The following is a 20,274-nucleotide window of genomic DNA, read 5'->3' on the forward strand; positions in this document are numbered from 1 at the left end:
ACAGGTTATAGGGAGAGAATGTTACAGTCCTTTCCTGGTGTTACTAGCCTAACATGCATACAGGTGGACAGGTTATAGGGAGAGAATATTACAGTCCTTTCCTGGTGTTACTAGCCTAACATGCATACAGGTGGTCAGGTAATAGGGAGAGAATGTTACAGTCTTTTCCTGGTGTTACTAGCCTAAGATGCATACAGGTGGACAGGTAATAGGGAGAGAATGTTACAGTCCTTTCCTGGTGTTACTAGCCTAACATGCATACAGGTGGACAGGTAATAGGGAGAGAATGTTACAGTCCTTTCCTGGTGTTACTAGCCTAACATGCATACAGGTGGACAGGTTATAGGGAGAGAATGTTACAGTCCTTTCCTGGTGTTACTAGCCTAACATGCATACAGGTGGACAGGTTATAGGGAGAGAATGTTACAGTCCTTTCCTGGTGTTACTAGCCTAACATGCATACAGGTGGTCAGGTAATAGGGAGAGAATGTTACAGTCTTTTCCTGGTGTTACTAGCCTAAGATGCATACAGGTGGTCAGGTAATAGGGAGAGAATGTTACAGTCCTTTCCTGGTGTTACTAGCCTAACATGCATACAGGTGGACAGGTAATAGGGAGAGAATGTTACAGTCCTTTCCTGGTGTTACTAGCCTAACATGCATACAGGTGGTCAGGTAATAGGGAGAGAATGTTACAGTTCTTTCCTGGTGTTACTAGCCTAACATGCATACAGGTGGACAGGTTATAGGGAGAGAATGTTACAGTCCTTTCCTGGTGTTACTAGCCTAACATGCATACAGGTGGACAGGTAATAGGGAGAGAATGTTACAGTCCTTTCCTGGTGTTACTAGCCTAACATGCATACAGGTGGACAGGTTATAGGGAGAGAATGTTACAGTCCTTTCCTGGTGTTACTAGCCTAACATGCATACAGGTGGACAGGTTATAGGGAGAGAATATTACAGTCCTTTCCTGGTGTTACTAGCCTAACATGCATACAGGTGGTCAGGTAATAGGGAGAGAATGTTACAGTCTTTTCCTGGTGTTACTAGCCTAAGATGCATACAGGTGGACAGGTAATAGGGAGAGAATGTTACAGTCCTTTCCTGGTGTTACTAGCCTAACATGCATACAGGTGGACAGGTAATAGGGAGAGAATGTTACAGTCCTTTCCTGGTGTTACTAGCCTAACATGCATACAGGTGGACAGGTTATAGGGAGAGAATGTTACAGTCCTTTCCTGGTGTTACTAGCCTAACATGCATACAGGTGGACAGGTTATAGGGAGAGAATGTTACAGTCCTTTCCTGGTGTTACTAGCCTAACATGCATACAGGTGGTCAGGTAATAGGGAGAGAATGTTACAGTCCTTTCCTGGTGTTACTAGCCTAACATGCATACAGGTGGTCAGGTAATAGGGAGAGAATGTTACAGTCCTTTCCTGGTGTTACTAGCCTAACATGCATACAGGTGGTCAGGTAATAGGGAGAGAATGTTACAGTCCTTTCCTGGTGTTACTAGCCTAACATGCATACAGTAGGACAGGTAATAGGGAGAAAATGTTACAGTCTGTTTCGAATTTGTTGTTATTCGTATTTCATTTTAAGTCGTATTTTCCATATTTTCCACACCTCCAAAATTCTCAACAGCACTATATTTGTGCCATGAGTTGGCTAAGGCCTAATGACATGAACTGATATTGTCCAGTATTAACACAGAGTTAATAAAGAAGTGTTAACGTGATTAAGTGCCAAACGTCTCATGTTTCCATGACTACTTTAATTCCTGTTAGATACAAAGCAATTTGTGGATTAATGTAGTGTCACTTCCCCACTGTATCACCTGGCAGTGCGTTGTCCGAGTGAAGACGTTTGGACTACATGCCGCATAAATTGTCACATGAAACAAGGATTGCCAACATAATTATTAGTTGTTAAATACATCTCAACATGGTTTGGAATTGATAATTAAATTGATGCCTTAAATTTAAGTTACATTCTCATACCAAAATCAGTTTTCCAAAACATTTTAGGAACCACCAACCATTTCATCCAGGTTGTTCAATCAAGGAAAGTGTTGCGGAACGTGGACTTGGCCGCTCATGATGTAAATTCCACTACTTGTGTCTGCCAAGACTTCTCATACTACTACCAACCATAATCACATATTGTTGACAAAAACAGCCATCGTCATTTATTCAAATATGGACCAAAATATCCCGAGCAACCTCCTGCCAATTGGGATCACAGCTTTAAAATCATTACGGATGCCGATGTCGAAGCATACTCCACTAAATGGGCTTATTAAGGACATGAAAAACCCGTTGAATGTCTTTAATAGTAATTGGTAGAATGCACAAACTGAAAAAGAGGAAACAGACATGGAACAAATCCATTCTGTTCCAGCCAGCTGTCCTCCGATGTTCTGTTCTGCAAGACGCACCTCACATTCCACACATCAGTCTTGTGTGTAGATCTGACACAGGAGTCTGACATATGTTCTGTTCTGCAAGAGGCTCATCACATTCCACACATCAGTCTTGTGTGTAGATCTGACGCAGGAGTCTGACCTATGTTCTGTTCTGCAAGAGGCTCATCACATTCCACACATCAGTCTTGTGTGTAGATCTGGCACAGGAGTCTGACCTATGTTCTGTTCTGCAAGAGGCTCATCACATTCCACACATCAGTCTTGTGTGTAGATCTGGCACGGGAGTCTGACCTATGTTCTGTTCTGCAAGACGCACCTCACATTCCACACATCAGTCTTGTGTGTAGATCTGGCACAGGAGTCTGACCTATGTTCTGTTCTACAAGAGGCTCATCACATTCCACACATCAGTCTTGTGTGTAGATCTGGCACAGGAGTCTGACCTATGTTCTGTTCTGCAAGACGCACCTCAAATTCCACACATCACTCTTGTGTGTAGATCTGACGCAGGAGTCTGACCTATGTTCTGTTCTGCAAGAGGCTCATCACATTCCACACATCAGTCTTGTGTGTAGATCTGGCACAAGAGTCTGACATATGTTCTGTTCTGCAAGACGCACCTCACATTCCACACATCAGTCTTGTGTGTAGATCTGGCACAAGAGTCTGACATATGTTCTGTTCTGCAAGACGCACCTCACATTCCACACATCAGTCTTGTGTGTAAATCTGGCACTAGAGTCTGACATATGTTCTGTTCTGCAAGAGGCTCATCACATTCCACACATCAGTCTTGTGTGTAGATCTGGCACAGGAGTCTGACCTATGTTCTGTTCTGCAAGACGCACCTCACATTCCACACTTCAGTCTTGTGTGTAGATCTGGCACGGGAGTCTGACCTATGTTCTGTTCTGCAAGAGGCTCATCACATTCCACACATCAGTCTTGTGTGTAGATCTGGCACAGGAGTCTGACCTATGTTCTGTTCTGCAAGACGCACCTCACATTCCACACATCACTCTTGTGTGTAGATCTGACGCAGGAGTCTGACATATGTTTTGTTCTGCAAGAGGCTCATCACATTCCACACATCAGTATTGTGTGTAGATCTGGCACAAGAGTCTGACATATGTTCTGTTCTGCAAGACGCACCTCACATTCCACACATCAGTCTTGTGTGTAGATCTGGCACAAGAGTCTGACATATGTTCTGTTCTGCAAGACGCACCTCACATTCCACACATCAGTCTTGTGTGTAGATCTGGCACAAGAGTCTGACATATGTTCTGTTCTGCAAGAGGCTCATCACATTCCACACATCAGTCTTTTGTGTAGATCTGACACAGGAGTCTGACCTATGTTCTGTTCTGCAAGACGCACCTCACATTCCACACATCACTCTTGTGTGTAGATCTGGCACGGGAGTCTGACCTATGTTCTGTTCTGCAAGAGGCTCATCACATTCCACACATCAGTCTTGTGTGTAGATCTGACACAGGAGTCTGACCTATGTTCTGTTCTGCAAGACGCACCTCACATTCCACACATCAGTCTTGTGTGTAGATCTGGCACGGGAGTCTGACCTATGTTCTGTTCTGCAAGACGCACCTCACATTCCACACATCAGTCTTGTGTGTAGATCTGGCACAGGAGTCTGACCTATGTTCTGTTCTGCAAGAGGCTCATCACATTCCACACATCAGTCTTGTGTGTAGATCTGACACAGGAGTTTGACCTATGTTCTGTTCTGCAAGACGCACCTCACATTCCACACATCAGTCTTGTGTGTAGATCTGGCACAGGAGTCTGACCTATGTTCTGTTCTGCAAGAGGCTCATCACATTCCACACATCAGTCTTGTGTGTAGATCTGACACAGGAGTCTGACCTATGTTCTGTTCTGCAAGACGCACCTCACATTCCACACATCACTCTTGTGTGTAGATCTGACACAGGAGTCTGACCTATGTTCTGTTCTGCAAGAGGCTCATCACATTCCACACATCAGTCTTGTGTGTAGATCTGGCACAGGAGTCTGACCTATATTCTGTTCTGCAAGACGCACCTCACATTCCACACATCAGTCTTGTGTGTAGATCTGGCACAGGAGTCTGACCTATGTTCTGTTCTGCAAGAGGCTCATCACATTCCACACATCAGTCTTGTGTGTAGATCTGGCACAAGAGTCTGACATATGTTCTGTTCTGCAAGAGGCTCATCACATTCCACACATCAGTCTTGTGTGTAGATCTGACACAGGAGTCTGACCTATGTTCTGTTCTGCAAGACGCACCTCACATTCCACACATCAGTCTTGTGTGTAGATCTGACACAGGAGTCTGACCTATGTTCTGTTCTGCAAGACGCACCTCACATTCCACACATCAGTCTTTTGTGTAGATCTGGCACAGGAGTCTGACCAATGTTCTGTTCTGCAAGAGGCTCATCACATTCCACACATCAGTCTTGTGTGTAGATCTGACACAGGAGTCTGACCTATATTCTGTTCTGCAAGACGCACCTCAGATTCCACACATCAGTCTTGTGTGTAGATCTGACACGGGAGTCTGACATATGTTCTGTTCTGCAAGAGGCTCATCACATTCCACACATCAGTCTTGTGTGTAGATCTGACGCAGGAGTCTGACATATGTTCTGTTCTGCAAGACGCACCTCACATTCCACACATCAGTCTTGTGTGTAGATCTGGCACAGGAGTCTGACATATGTTCTGTTCTGCAAGAGGCTCATCACATTCCACACATCAGTCTTGTGTGTAGATCTGACGCAGGAGTCTGACCTATGTTCTGTTCTGCAAGAGGCTCATCACATTCCACACATCAGTCTTGTGTGTAGATCTGGCACAGGAGTCTGACCTATGTTCTGTTCTGCAAGAGGCTCATCACATTCCACACATCAGTCTTGTGTGTAGATCTGGCACGGGAGTCTGACCTATGTTCTGTTCTGCAAGACGCACCTCACATTCCACACATCAGTCTTGTGTGTAGATCTGGCACAGGAGTCTGACCTATGTTCTGTTCTGCAAGAGGCTCATCACATTCCACACATCAGTCTTGTGTGTAGATCTGGCACAGGAGTCTGACCTATGTTCTGTTCTGCAAGACGCACCTCACATTCCACACATCAGTCTTGTGTGTAGATCTGACGCAGGAGTCTGACCTATGTTCTGTTCTGCAAGAGGCTCATCACATTCCACACATCAGTATTGTGTGTAGATCTGGAACAAGAGTCTGACATATGTTCTGTTCTGCAAGACGCACCTCACATTCCACACATCAGTCTTGTGTGTAGATCTGGCACAAGAGTCTGACATATGTTCTGTTCTGCAAGAGGCTCATCACATTCCACACATCAGTCTTGTGTGTAGATCTGGCACAAGAGTCTGACATATGTTCTGTTCTGCAAGAGGCTCATCACATTCCACACTTCAGTCTTGTGTGTAGATCTGGCACAGGAGTCTGACCTATGTTCTGTTCTGCAAGAGGCTCATCACATTCCACACATCAGTCTTGTGTGTAGATCTGGCACAGGAGTCTGACCTATGTTCTGTTCTGCAAGACGCACCTCACATTCCACACATCAGTCTTGTGTGTAGATCTGGCACAGGAGTCTGACATATGTTCTGTTCTGCAAGAGGCTCAACACATTCCACACATCAGTCTTGTGTGTAGATCTGGCACAGGAGTCTGACCTATGTTCTGTTCTGCAAGACGCACCTCACATTCCACACATCAGTCTTGTGTGTAGATCTGACGCAGGAGTCTGACCTATGTTCTGTTCTGCAAGAGGCTCATCACATTCCACACATCAGTCTTGTGTGTAGATCTGGCACAGGAGTCTGACCTATGTTCTGTTCTGCAAGACACACCTCACATTCCACACATCAGTCTTGTGTGTAGATCTGACGCAGGAGTCTGACCTATGTTCTGTTCTGCAAGACGCACCTCACATTCCACACTTCAGTCTTGTGTGTAGATCTGGCACAGGAGTCTGACCTATGTTCTGTTCTGCAAGAGGCTCATCACATTCCACACATCAGTCTTGTGTGTAGATCTGACACAGGAGTCTGACCTATGTTCTGTTCTGCAAGACGCACCTCACATTCCACACATCAGTCTTGTGTGTAGATCTGGCACAGGAGTCTGACCTATGTTCTGTTCTGCAAGACGCACCTCACATTCCACACATCAGTCTTGTGTGTAGATCTGGCACAGGAGTCTGACATATGTTCTGTTCTGCAAGAGGCTCATCACATTCCACACATCAGTCTTGTGTGTAGATCTGACACAGGAGTTTGACCTATGTTCTGTTCTGCAAGACGCACCTCACATTCCACACATCAGTCTTGTGTGTAGATCTGGCACAGGAGACTGACCTATGTTCTGTTCTGCAAGAGGCTCATCACATTCCACACATCAGTCTTGTGTGTAGATCTGACACAGGAGTCTGACATATGTTCTGTTCTGCAAGACGCACCTCACATTCCACACATCAGTCTTGTGTGTAGATCTGACACAGGAGTCTGACCTATGTTCTGTTCTGCAAGAGGCTCATCACATTCCACACATCAGTCTTGTGTGTAGATCTGGCACAGGAGTCTGACCTATATTCTGTTCTGCAAGACGCACCTCACATTCCACACATCAGTCTTGTGTGTAGATCTGGCACAGGAGTCTGACCTATGTTCTGTTCTGCAAGAGGCTCATCACATTCCACACATCAGTCTTGTGTGTAGATCTGGCACAGGAGTCTGACCTATGTTCTGTTCTGCAAGACGCACCTCACATTCCACACATCAGTCTTGTGTGTAGATCTGGCACAGGAGTCTGACCTATGTTCTGTTCTGCAAGAGGCTCATCACATTCCACACATCAGTCTTGTGTGTAGATCTGGCACGGGAGTCTGACATATGTTCTGTTCTGCAAGAGGCTCATCACATTCCACACATCAGTCTTGTGTGTAGATCTGACACAAGAGTCTGACCTATGTTCTGTTCTGCAAGACGCACCTCACATTCCACACATCAGTCTTGTGTGTAGATCTGACACAGGAGTCTGACCTATGTTCTGTTCTGCAAGACGCACCTCACATTCCACACATCAGTCTTTTGTGTAGATCTGGCACAGGAGTCTGACCAATGTTCTGTTCTGCAAGAGGCTCATCACATTCCACACATCAGTCTTGTGTGTAGATCTGGCACAGGAGTCTGACCTATATTCTGTTCTGCAAGACGCACCTCACATTCCACACATCAGTCTTGTGTGTAGATCTGGCACGGGAGTCTGACATATGTTCTGTTCTGCAAGAGGCTCATCACATTCCACACATCAGTCTTGTGTGTAGATCTGACGCAGGAGTCTGACATATGTTCTGTTCTGCAAGACGCACCTCACATTCCACACATCAGTCTTGTGTGTAGATCTGGCACGGGAGTCTGACATATGTTCTGTTCTGCAAGAGGCTCATCACATTCCACACATCAGTCTTGTGTGTAGATCTGACACAGGAGTTTGACCTATGTTCTGTTCTGCAAGACGCACCTCACATTCCACACATCAGTCTTGTGTGTAGATCTGACACAGGAGTCTGACCTATGTTCTGTTCTGCAAGACGCACCTCACATTCCACACATCAGTCTTGTGTGTAGATCTGGCACAAGAGTCTGACCTATGTTCTGTTCTGTAAGAGGCTCATCACATTCCACACATCAGTATTGTGTGTAGATCTGGCACAAGAGTCTGACATATGTTCTGTTCTGCAAGACGCTCCTCACATTCCACACATCAGTCTTGTGTGTAGATCTGGCACAAGAGTCTGACATATGTTCTGTTCTGCAAGACGCTCCTCACATTCCACACATCAGTCTTGTGTGTAGATCTGGCACAGGAGTCTGACCTATGTTCTGTTCTGCAAGAGGCTCATCACATTCCACACATCAGTCTTGTGTGTAGATCTGGCACAGGAGTCTGACCTATGTTCTGTTCTGCAAGACGCACCTCACATTCCACACATCAGTCTTGTGTGTAGATCTGACACAGGAGTCTGACCTATGTTCTGTTCTGCAAGACGCACCTCATATTCCACACATCAGTCTTGTGTGTAGATCTGACACCGGAGTCTGTCATATGTTCTGTCCCGCAAGACGCTCCTCACATTCCACACATCAGTCTTGTGTGTCGATCTGACACGCTCACGCTCAATGCATCAGTCTTGCTGCTAAAATACTTTCCGGAAATATACACATACACATATACGAACAGTGGTTAACATTCATCACACGACAAATGCTGACGTACTTGATCCATCATTGTCATAAACACACAACTATAATTGTACTGGTACACTGCAGGTGTCACATGGCGACGGAGCACAGTAACATGCAGGCAGTGTTGAGAGACTCGGAGGGTTTCCTAGCGAGACAGTGATTCCCACTCGGCGCACAGTTTCTGTTGCAATCAACGTTGAGAGATTGGAATTTAGGATGGCAGCTTGGCGGTTTTCCACTCTTCATGAGAGATGCAAGTTGGCTTAAAAGGGTACTAGGCACATCGGACAAGGATGCTGCCTTCGGACTTCCGTATCCACTTTCAGCGACAGGTCCCGTTGGGGCTCTTCTTGCAGGGGGTGGAGACATTTGGCGGTTCGATACGGCTCGTGAACTATAAGGTTGCCCCACGTGAGGATTTGAACCGGTTTGACGCGACGTAACTGTTTGCGGTTTGGGGATGTATGCATTGTACACTTGGGGTGAGACAGGCTGAGGGCGGGGCTGAGGCTTGGGTTTGGGGACTGTTCTTGAACTGTAAGATGGTTCCATGTATTGATTTGACAAACCAGTTTGAAACGCTTGTATCTGAGGCTGTTTGGGGATATACGAGTTATACACGTGCGGTAGAGCAGGCCTCGGAGGTCTGTAAGGCTGAGGCCCTGAACTAGGATTTTGCCATTGCTGGTACTGACTGTTGACTGGGGCTGGCTTGGTGTCGATTGGTCGTCTTGCGGGCCCTGGGGTGGGCACAGGTTTACCGTCGGAGCCGTATACCACGATCTTCTTGTCCCTCTGAACCACACGGGTAGGGGTTGGCTTTACTGGCATCGGCGGTCGGAATCGTTGGCCCTGTCTGACGGGGATGATTGCGATGTCTGCACAGTTGACAAACTGCTCCTGGGGACCACACCCAATGCAGCACTCTGTGTTGTCGTCACAACCCCACGAGTTGGCTGAAACAGTCGTTATAAATACTGAGAGAAATAAATCCGTGAGACATCTTGCAGCAGTAAGTGTTCCCAGCAACGACACATTCACACACACATAGGGAGGAGTAACCTTTTGTTACAGACAGGATATGTTTTCGGTCATTGCTTCAAAACATGTTTTTTTCTCTTCACAAACTTTTATTCTTAATCCAACACACCTTTTTCAGAACATTATTATAATGATAATGTTTTTGTATATATGCGTTATTCAACGCCGTGGGATATGCTCAAGTCGTTACAAGGTGAATATAAGTGAAACGTACATACTTGATGTATACAAGTGAGTGAAAACAGGGACTTATACAGATCAAAATACATGTGTTTTAAGTCTGGATTTGAATGTGTCCACATCGTCAGTGTATTTCATTATGTATGGAGGATCATTCCTTAAGGCGGGCGCTGATTTGAAGACTGGTCGTAGAGCAAAGGACTTCAGTTAATTAGGTGGTAGTCTAAAGATGTTAATGATTGGAGAGCACATCACGTGTTTAGGGGTGGATAATTTCCATAAAATCCATTTTCTGAAGGGGGTTGTTTCTGGTGATTTCTGGAACTTGTATCTGGAACACTTTGTACGATGATCTACGAGCATCCCCCCGTTAAGGAAACAAGATACCGATGACTGTCCCACTATATTTTCAGATTTAGAAAAATCAGAGAGATTAAATGAATATTTCCAATCCATATCTACCCTAACAGAAGAACGGGAAGAATTACCATATTTCAATCAACGCACTAAGAGTATTTTTGACAAATTAACTGTCTCAGAAAATGAAATATCTGACGTTATAAAATGTCTTCAAATTAACAAGGCATCTGGTCCAGACAGAATAAGTAACAACCTATTAAAGAAAACAGTAAACAGCATTAGTATTGTTTTATGTATGTTATTCAATCATTCATTGGCTTTAAATGCATATCCAACAGAATGGAAAAGAGCGCATGTCATGCCATTGTATAAGATAGGAGATCATTCAGTTGTGACAAATTACAGACCAATATCACTCATTAGTTGTATAGGTAAAGTATTTGAAAGAGTTGTATTTAAGCATCTTTATAACTACTTTCATGACAATAAATTGTTATATAAATACCAGTCGGGCTTTCAAAAAGGCCATTCCACTGTCCATCAATTAAATGAATTGTATAATCAAATTTGTATATCTTTAGATAATAGAGAAAAATATTGCATGTTTTTTTGCGATGTGTCAAAAGCATTTGATCGTGTCTGGCATAGAGGGCTTATGTACAAATTAGAAATGTATGGTATAAAAGGGAATTTACTTGAATGGCTGTCCAGTTACATAAGCAATCGTACTCAATCAGTGTTTGTAAGCGGCGCTTTATCCAAGCCAAGGATTTTGAAGGCTGGCGTTCCACAGGGGTCGGTGTTAGGTCCCTTTTTTATTCATTGTGTTTGTTAACGACATTGCTGATGAATTAGATTGCATAACAAGACTCTTTGCTGACGATACAGCACTCGGCTTTTCTTCACCAGACAATCAACTTGTTGAATCAACTCTAAATTTAAATCTGAGCAAGCTGTGTAACTGGGCAAAACGCTGGTTAATTAAATACAACCCAGATAAAACAAAAGCGGTTATATTTTCCTTAAAAGATGAATCAGACCTCATTACCTTGTACTTTGATGAATGTAAAGTTAAGAATGTTCAAAATCATAAACATTTGGGTATAACGTTTGCATCAAACGGTAAATGGTCCTGTCACGTAGATAACATAATTAAGTCAACATCAAAAATGATAAATTCAATGAGAAAATTAAAATTCATATTGAACAGAAATACACTAAATAAAGTATATACAATCTTCATAAGACCCCATTTCGAATATGCGTGTGAAGTGTGGGATGGGTGTAATATAGAATTATCAACTCAGTTAGAAAATCTCCAACTAGAAGCTGCCAGAGTAGTTACTGGGCTCCCAAAGTATACTTCGCACACACATCTGTATTATGTAACAGGATGGGAAACGTTAATAGAACGAAGAAGGAAACGCAAGCTATGTTTGTTCTACAAAATACAAAGTAATATTGCCCCAACTTATCTTAAAGACATTGTACCAACCACTGTAGGTTCAAATATATCACATTATTTAAGAAATTCAGACAATATTGGGATTCCATATACTAGATTAAAACACTCAACGTGTTCTTTTATTCCATCAACTGTAAGGTTATGGAACACTATTCCTGCAGCAGGTAGAAATTGTACATCTACATCCCAATTCAAGACATACATACAAAAAGAGCAAGTCATTGCACCTCCATATTTTTCCTATGGTGTTAGAAAGTTGAATATTTATCATACTCGATTAAGATACATGAAAAGCCAGTTAAATTATGATTTATACAGAATAGAGGTAAAATGTGATCCAATATGTCAATGTGGTGATCCATGTGAAAACGCATATCATTATTTATTAAATTGTCCATTGTACGTCCACCAAAGAAAAACTATGTTAATAATAATTCGGGACATTTTACAGAACGCCGTGAACAAAAATGCTAAATTAGATTTAAATTTGATGTTAAACAGAAATGAATGTTTGTCCATTATCGAAAATCAACACATCTTTAAAGCAGTGCAAATGTTTATAAGTCATACAAAGAGATTTGGGTAACACTTTAATTTACATATACTAGTCTCTCTCTTTTGAACATTTCTTGTTATCTTTACACTAATCTTCTTTTCTGTTTTCCTTGTATATGATTTACTGTACAAGCTTTGTAAATACCATGGAGAGGGAGTCCTAAGTTGGATAACTTGTTCCCAATCCATTTCAATCTGAATAAAATATGTTTAAATCAAAACACTTTGTAATGTGACCAATGAAGCCCAAAGTGATGGTAATTATCTATTGTTGCTCCTCACCTGTCGTCCACGTCCACTGGATGACGCACCTGGTACAGATGACGCCCTGTGGGAGCACTAGGGGGATGGAGTACACCCGGGCTACAGCTGGGGGAGGGATGATGAACTTGCTGCTCCCGTCAACAAGTCGAAGTTGGTTCCGCTCAAAGCACGGCTCATTGGCCTCGCCCATGTACCAGAGTAGGGGACACAGGCGGAACGCAAAGACGCCACCGTGATTAGCAGTCACCTCGATCTTTACGTTGATTATCTGCCCTTGGAGAAAGGTCTCGGTCACGATGCCCTTGGCGTATTTGCCGCCAGCTTCGTGAGGTCGAGGTCGTTGGTCATAGGGGTCACCACAGAGCCCACACAGGCCGTTCATATGCTCCCACTGGTGCTGAAACAACGCGTTGATACGTTACGAAACAGAATTTGTTTGTTGTTTGTTGTGTGTTGTTTAACTCCGCACTCAGCAATATTCCAACTATGTGGCGGAGGTCTGTAATTAATCGAGTCTTGACGTCATAATGTTTGATGAGACACAACTGACCTGTTTGCAATTCGAGTTAAAGGATGCCGGCCGGACAGGTCATATTGTCAAGCACAAATATTTCGCCGAAAAAAGGTCCTGTAGCATGTACACGCGTAATGTACACGCGTAGTGAAGAAGACCTTTCCATTCGTTAAATCCCCTGCACCCCTCGCCTGATGCATGTAACCGTGTCTCTCTTTAAATCTGCAATAGTCGGGTGAGTTTGGTCTAACGCCGCTTTGAACATTATTCCAGTTATATCACGGCATGTCAGCTTTATGTGGGGGAAAGCCAGAAGTGATGCAGGTCTCAGACGTTTACCGCTTTGGTGAAACCCACGGTGCTGATAAACCTAGTTACGTAAATGTGGCGAAACGGGATTCGAACCCAGGATCATAGATGTCTGATGTGCCCAAGGGACGCAACTCTGCACAGTGAATTACGGTGCCTTAAACGACTGGGCCATCCGTGTCATCAGTCCACAATGGAGGCCGTACAGAAATGTATTTAGCATGCATCGTAAATGTCAACCTTTTTTCATATCATGGCTGAAGTATTTCTTTCTTAAATATACTTTAATATAAGAGATGGTTTTATTAACAACGCTTTCGAAAGAAAAATGAAAACACTATGAGACAGGTCACCTTGTATAAGTTTGCATGACGGTGGGCAAGGTGTAATATTGATCAGTTGAATAGTTGAATACACCGCGTCAAACTACGGGTTGGGCGCTATGTCGGCTCAACGTGGAAGGCATGGGGACATAAATTATAGACTTTCACAAATTTGATGGAGCCAGCGGAAATTCGTACGATATATATGAACAAACTCCAAATAGATGAGCTGATAGAGACAAAAACAATATACTTGATTGTGGTGATTTGCTTTCAGGTTATCCAAAATATAATCAGTTAGACTGCGTTACCTGCCAACGCTTTACATCATTCTGTCCACACACCCAAACAAACCCACCTACACCTAAATAGTTGTTACACTGACTTCGCCTCCAACATTATATACAAACTTCCAGTTTTAGTTAGGAGGTGCCTATTGTAAAAATAGGTGTGGAACGAGCACCAGTCATGGGCATTGTTAACATACATGTCGGTCAGTCTCCACCTCAAACAGAACTCACCTTATAAACATGGGACTTGTATTTGAATGAATTGTTGTTTGCTTTAAAGAAACATTTAATAGAGAACTGTGGTAAATAAGATCTATCTCGTGTGTGTAGAAATATTGTAAGTCTTTACACATCAGGGATCGAGTGAGTGTCGTTTGACGCTGTAGTCAGTAATATTTCAACTACGTCACGGCGGCTTATAAATGGGATTGAACAAAACAAAAACCGAACCTCTATCAGGTAAGTACAGGTTTATGAGGTTGTCGTAAATGTATTACATTTTCCGACACAACGACCGAAAGACTACCTTGCCAATCTTAAGAAACGGAACATCATCGACAAAAACGGCCAACTTATTTATTAACCCCATATGCAAATATAGGCTCGTCCGGCACTTGTCGAACGTGCAACACGAAAGACTCGCGTGTCAATCAGGGGCCGAGAGATTCTTTTTGATAATGTAAACTCTCTTTGGAAACACAGCATTATTAAGACCCGAGAAGATCCGGGGTAGAATAGAAGTTCAGCAACCCATGCTTGCCATAAAAGGCGACTATGCTTGTTTAAAGAGGCGACGAACGGGATCGGGTGGTCAGGCTCGCTGACTTGGTTGATGCATGTCATCGTATCCCAATTGCCAGGATCCATGCTCATGATGTCAATCACAGGATTGTCTGGCCCAGATTCGATTATTATACAGACCGCCGTCATATGGCTGGAATATTCCTGAGTGCGGCGTTAAACAACAAAGCAACAAACACATCGTTATACCGAAATACCGACGTATGTTGCTTTCTTCCACTAACACAGTACATGAATGTACGAAACATTCTGAAGCCAACATGTCAAGGGCTAGTTTCATTTTTGTTATTCTGACAGGATGTTCGAGTTGCGGACCAAGATGGTGGATGTCTTTTATGGAAAGACAGATGGTTAAATGGCTTATACTGCGTGTGAGGAAACGTACAGGTGAGGGACAGGTTAATAAAGAATAGCTAATAAAGCCCCACCTGTCAGAATATACACATTGCCCCGATACCATGAATATTCACTGTTAGAAGTAAAACACGTATAGCCGAGCCTGAAACCTGAACTCGTATTTTCTTTCTTCTGGATTTGCTTGTTAGTTTTTGTCGAAACATATTTCTCTTTGTTCACCTGGTGATGTACAGGGATTATATCGCTTCTCAATTACTGCACAACTGTGACGATTAGGGAAAATGTTATTTTTAAAAACATGAAACAATATTAAGAACTCCATCAGCATGGGAGATTGTGTGCATTCTGAAAACATGGTAATGTCAACAAATACGTTAAATATATGCATGCGGTGGTGTTTCTCATCTCTCAACCCTGATCCCCAATACCATCAAAGTTTGCACTCTGAATCTCATCATTCAACCCTGATTCCCAATACCATCAAAGTTTGCACTCTGAATCTCATCATTCAACCCTGATTCCCAATACCATCAAAGTTTGCACTCTGAATCTCATCATTCAACCCTGATTCCCAATACCATCAAAGTTTGCACTCTGAATCTCATCATTCAACACTGACTCCCAATACCATCAAAGTTTGCACTCTGATCCTCATCATTCAACCCTGATCCCCAATACCATCAAAGTTTGCACTCTGATCCTCATCATTCAACCCTGATCCCCAATACCATCTAAGTTTGCACTCTGATCCTCATTGCTCACCCCTGTAATCCCGAATACTGTTTAACACAAAGCTCAAAAGCATTGAGTAAAGGGTGCAATTTAAAGATGAATTTCTAAAAACATTTATCGAAAAAAAAAAAAAAATGATATATAAAAGACATTGTAACGTACACTTTAAAAAAAAAGAAACTCACAGAATGATTTTTAGTAAATCTATTGTACCTAATAAAGTCGATATATTTTATTTAATATCATAGATACAAATATGAACTTTTGGAGTTCGATAGTCACATGTTGTCATTGTACAAAGGCATTGAAAACTGTTCATTGTCATGTCACATACGGCCACAGGGTTGTGCTGAACTCAGTATCTCGTGTGACCGCCCCGGGCAGCAATCGCGGCTCTGCATCTCCTCGGCACTGACTGGATAAGTACACGAATTCTGTCCTGCTGAATTCTGCTGAATTCTGCTTGTCACGCGTTGATCAGTTTGTGGGAGTGCCTGCGGCGTGTTCTGACGTTGACGTACATGTCGATTGAGTAAATCCCAGAGGTGTTCGTTTGATCCGGAGGGCAAAACGTTGATGTTGGCATTATGAAGGTAGTTTACGGTGACACGAACTGTGTGCGATGGATCGTTGTCCTGTTAAAACAGCTTCCTCTGGTGGTCAATGATTGGAAGAAGGTGAGGTTGAAGAATTTGATTCATGTAGCGATGTAGCAATTTGCTCTCAGATTTCCCTGAACCACAACCAAGTCAGATCTCGTGGTGTGGGACCCCCCCCCCCCCCCCCCCCCCCCCCCCCAATTCACGTACACAATGTGGGGCAAAACGCTCATTTCGACGACGATAAACATGTTGTCTTCCAGAAATCGTGATTCGTCGCTAAACCACACTCGTCTCCAGTTTCTCAAATTCCAAGGCTGTACGGTATGGCACCAACGCAAGCGTCGCTGTCGATGCTCGGATTCAAGTCTCGCGGAGATGGTTCCTGACAGTCTGGTCCGATATCCTCCTCAAACCAGGGTTGCGTCCTGCAGCCTCCCTATCTGTGGCATTGCGATGACGTAGGTAGAACAGTCCAATGTAGCGATCCTGTGCAGGGGTGGTAACTCTCGGCCAGTTTTCGGACGGTCTGCAGTAGTATTGAACTGTGTGTATCGGTCACAACGGCGGCAAATGGTACTAAGATGGACATTGAAGTGGCATGCAACAGAAGACTGCGATTCCCCTCTTTGGATACGTCCTATGGCGATGTTCCGATCGGCAGCGCTGAGTCTCCGCATTTTCGAACTTCAAACATGTTGACAATTGAATGACAAATTATTAGCTTATGCTTGCCTTTTTATAGCCACTATCACGACTTACGAATGCCATAACTTGCACGTGAATTTTGCTTTACTGTTTTCCTTCATGGCATTTTTTAACAAGTGTGTAACAATTAAGACATTGCAAATCGACAATGGCTGCGTTTTGACGCACCGTTTCTCTAATATCAGGCAACCAATATTTTCAATTAACATATATCCATATTATATACGTTTTTTTGTGAAGTCAGGTTCACTGAACAACATACTACCTTTGCGTTTCTCTTTTTGAAGAGTGTACATCATTATTCATGTTTTAATGTTGTATCTGCGTACTCACTACGATTGTATTTGCGTCCCGCGTCTTGAATACCCTCTAAATACACTCCGAATACCGCGTACCAAAAAGAGGGTTGGCAGCCTCATGAATATCTTCCTACAAATAGGAAATCAATACTGTAGAGGCGTCAGTTTGCATCATCCCTGCTGTATGTATACATACATGTGTTTGTCAACGGTTGACTGTCTACTTACCGCGCGACCACCGCAGAAAAGGGCATTGTCGTCGTAGTTTTGGGGTGTGTCGAAGCCATACCTCCACATGGTCGATCTCCCCGGGGGGTCTATTATCCTCCCATGGGGCACAACAACATGAATCAGCGTCACAAGAGAAAACAGCAATAAGAACATTCCGCAGCAGCGAATGAACACAACCGACTTCAGTCCGGTTCAAATTTCAAAATTTCAAAATGGCTGCGCAATAATTTTGTTGTGGTCCGGACGACGGTTGGTGTTCTAGATGATGGCTTTGGTGGCTTTTATGGGAATTCCTGTCAGCTCGCCTCTCATTTATAAAGCCACGTGTTTATGTCCTTTCTTGAAGTAAACGTCAGCTTGTTGATATATTCCAGTCCTTCATCCCCCCGTCCCCTGCTCTCGGCTCACGCTAGCGTTATTGTGTAAACAATGCTGGGGCTTATGACAAATTATGTCATGTATGGTTTGCCCTTCCGGTCGGTAACCTATTTTATTTACATATGGGCAATATCCCAGCTATATGACGGCGGTCTTTAAATACTATTGATAATCGAGTCTGGACCAGTCAATAGAGTAATTGGCATCATGAGCATCTATCTACGCAGGGTTGCTGAAGACCAATTCACGGGTAGCCCAATTCGTGCTCGATGTGTGGGGTGCTGATGACACATTCTGACCCGGGTCGACACGGGGTGGGGTGGGGGGTTTGGGTGGGGGGTCATTGAGGTCTGTATCACTGCAGCTATATTACTGTCAGGTATCCGAGAGTTGATTGTTGCAGTCTACACAGTCGGAGTGCAATAACACGATCTGGCACGACATACTTCCAACCAATGACCATTCTGTTTGGCTCTTCCGACAAGCTTGAACGTATTACCCAGAAATCTCCAGAGAGTGAAATATTTGTTTAACACCCCAGTCGGCAATATTCCAGCTACATCCGGGCGGTCCATCAATAACTCCAGAAAGAACAGTTGTTGGCAGCAACGTCCGGCACCGTCGGAGAGAGATGCACGCAACCTGACAAGTCACTCATTGTGACCAGCTGATTCTCGTTAGAAAGTTCTCGAAATACGCAGTTAATACTGGGGAAGACCTGTGTTGCCCATAGAATACCCTTGCGAACGATATCCCTAGAAGGGGTATATCTTATTGCTCAATTTACCTCAACGAGGGTAAACATTCCGTCAGTTACCGGCGTCTCCACCAGAAGCTATAATTGTAAAGAAATATCTTCATTCTAGTTTTTGTAATCGACTTGCTTATTAAAATTATGTAACGCAGATAGATTAGTAAATGTGAAAAACTGTACAATTCCTTTTAAAAGATTTTGAAATTCCTACCCTGTTGGTGGGGATACATTGTGCAGCAGAGTAAGAAGTTCTGTGTATTATGAGGTTTGTACGTGAATAATTCAGAACAGCAAGTGGTCGATTTTTTCATAGAATGCGAGTAGGACTAAGAAGGTGTGCTGAGCATAACAGACAGTTCACTCATTGACACATGCACAGCGTATGACAGAAGGTCTCGGAGTAACGAGCATAACAGACAGTTCACTCATTGACACATGCACAGCGTATGACAGAAGGTCTCGGAGTAACGAGCATAACAGACAGTTCACTCATTGACACATGCACAGCGTATGACAGAAGGTCTCGGAGTAACGAGCATAACAGACAGTTCACTCATTGACACATGCACAGCGTATGACAGAAGGTCAGAATTTAGCAATATTCCAGCCACATCAGAGCTTTTAACAGTGACCTAGGTTGAACATCCAACCAAGGTCTCGGAGTAACGAGCAAACCAATAGGTTACCCCAAGCAGTAACCTCTGAGGCCTCTTATTGACGAAAAGTGACAAAAGGTCGGAAGTTCAAAACACAAGGTTTATTTGGGTTTGACAAACACAATTCATTCGACACTCGGAATCTCGCTATTGTCACTCGGTAATGTAATGCTCATTGTATCTGTCAAAGCTGAATACTATTACTCTTTATGTTGTTTCATTTGTCTGTTGTTTGAAGCCGCAAAGGTCCAGCAGCTATCTGACGTCGGCCTGTAAGTAATAAAAAAACATCAACTTATCCACAGCAGAGTCTATATATTATTCAAGAGCTGAACGCTTAAACGAAACTACGAACATATGTACTGACTTCCCGACACCTTGATAACAGATATAGTATTTAAGGGGCACTAGGAAAGGTAGTCTTAGTTTCAGTATTTCTCACTAAGCATTAAAAGTTTTGCCTCATTTTCGCTTCACACTGATTGGCTAGTTCATTCTAATGGTTCGATTGTTTTCATTGTTTGCGAAAAGGCCCAAAGCAACGTGACGTCCTATGAACGCATTGTTTCAAATCATTGCAAATTATATTGCTCATAGATGGTTATGTAATGTCTTTCTAACAATAGACTAACGCCGATGATGTCTCTGGTTGACATCGGGAAATCCACGTTTTCACATATTCTTTAGGCTCTGAACTTACAATATTAAATCTCTTAAAAAGCTTGGAGCAGAAAATCTCATAG

At 43.3% G+C, this 20,274-nt stretch overlaps 1 protein-coding gene across 9 annotated transcripts; it reads right to left on the reverse strand.

Annotated features, from left to right (window-relative positions):
- Nucleotides 1-1,764: 1,764 nt before the first annotated feature.
- Nucleotides 1,765-18,073, reverse strand: LOC124115133. Of its 9 annotated transcripts, none has more exons than XM_048395151.1 (6): nucleotides 17,741-18,073; nucleotides 12,599-12,977; nucleotides 8,346-9,671; nucleotides 6,446-8,041; nucleotides 2,950-6,293; nucleotides 1,765-2,721 (listed from the first exon to the last, which is right to left on the reverse strand). In XM_048395151.1, the coding sequence occupies exons 1-3, from the start codon at nucleotides 17,894-17,896 to the stop codon at nucleotides 8,803-8,805; spliced, it is 1,404 nt and encodes a 467-aa protein (XP_048251108.1). In that variant the 5' UTR covers nucleotides 17,897-18,073; the 3' UTR covers nucleotides 1,765-2,721; nucleotides 2,950-6,293; nucleotides 6,446-8,041; nucleotides 8,346-8,802. The 9 variants fall into 9 exon arrangements, with proteins under 9 accessions (XP_048251108.1, XP_048251105.1, XP_048251111.1 ...); XM_048395148.1 differs by having other exon boundaries at nucleotides 6,446-7,965; nucleotides 8,042-9,671; XM_048395154.1 differs by having other exon boundaries at nucleotides 6,446-7,205; nucleotides 7,282-9,671.
- Between the last annotated feature and the right edge of the window lie 2,201 nt (nucleotides 18,074-20,274).

This window comes from Haliotis rufescens, unplaced genomic scaffold (assembly GCF_023055435.1).
Source record: "Haliotis rufescens isolate VD_foot unplaced genomic scaffold, xgHalRufe1.0.p SCAF_14, whole genome shotgun sequence".
NCBI classification, from domain to species: domain Eukaryota; kingdom Metazoa; phylum Mollusca; class Gastropoda; order Lepetellida; family Haliotidae; genus Haliotis; species Haliotis rufescens.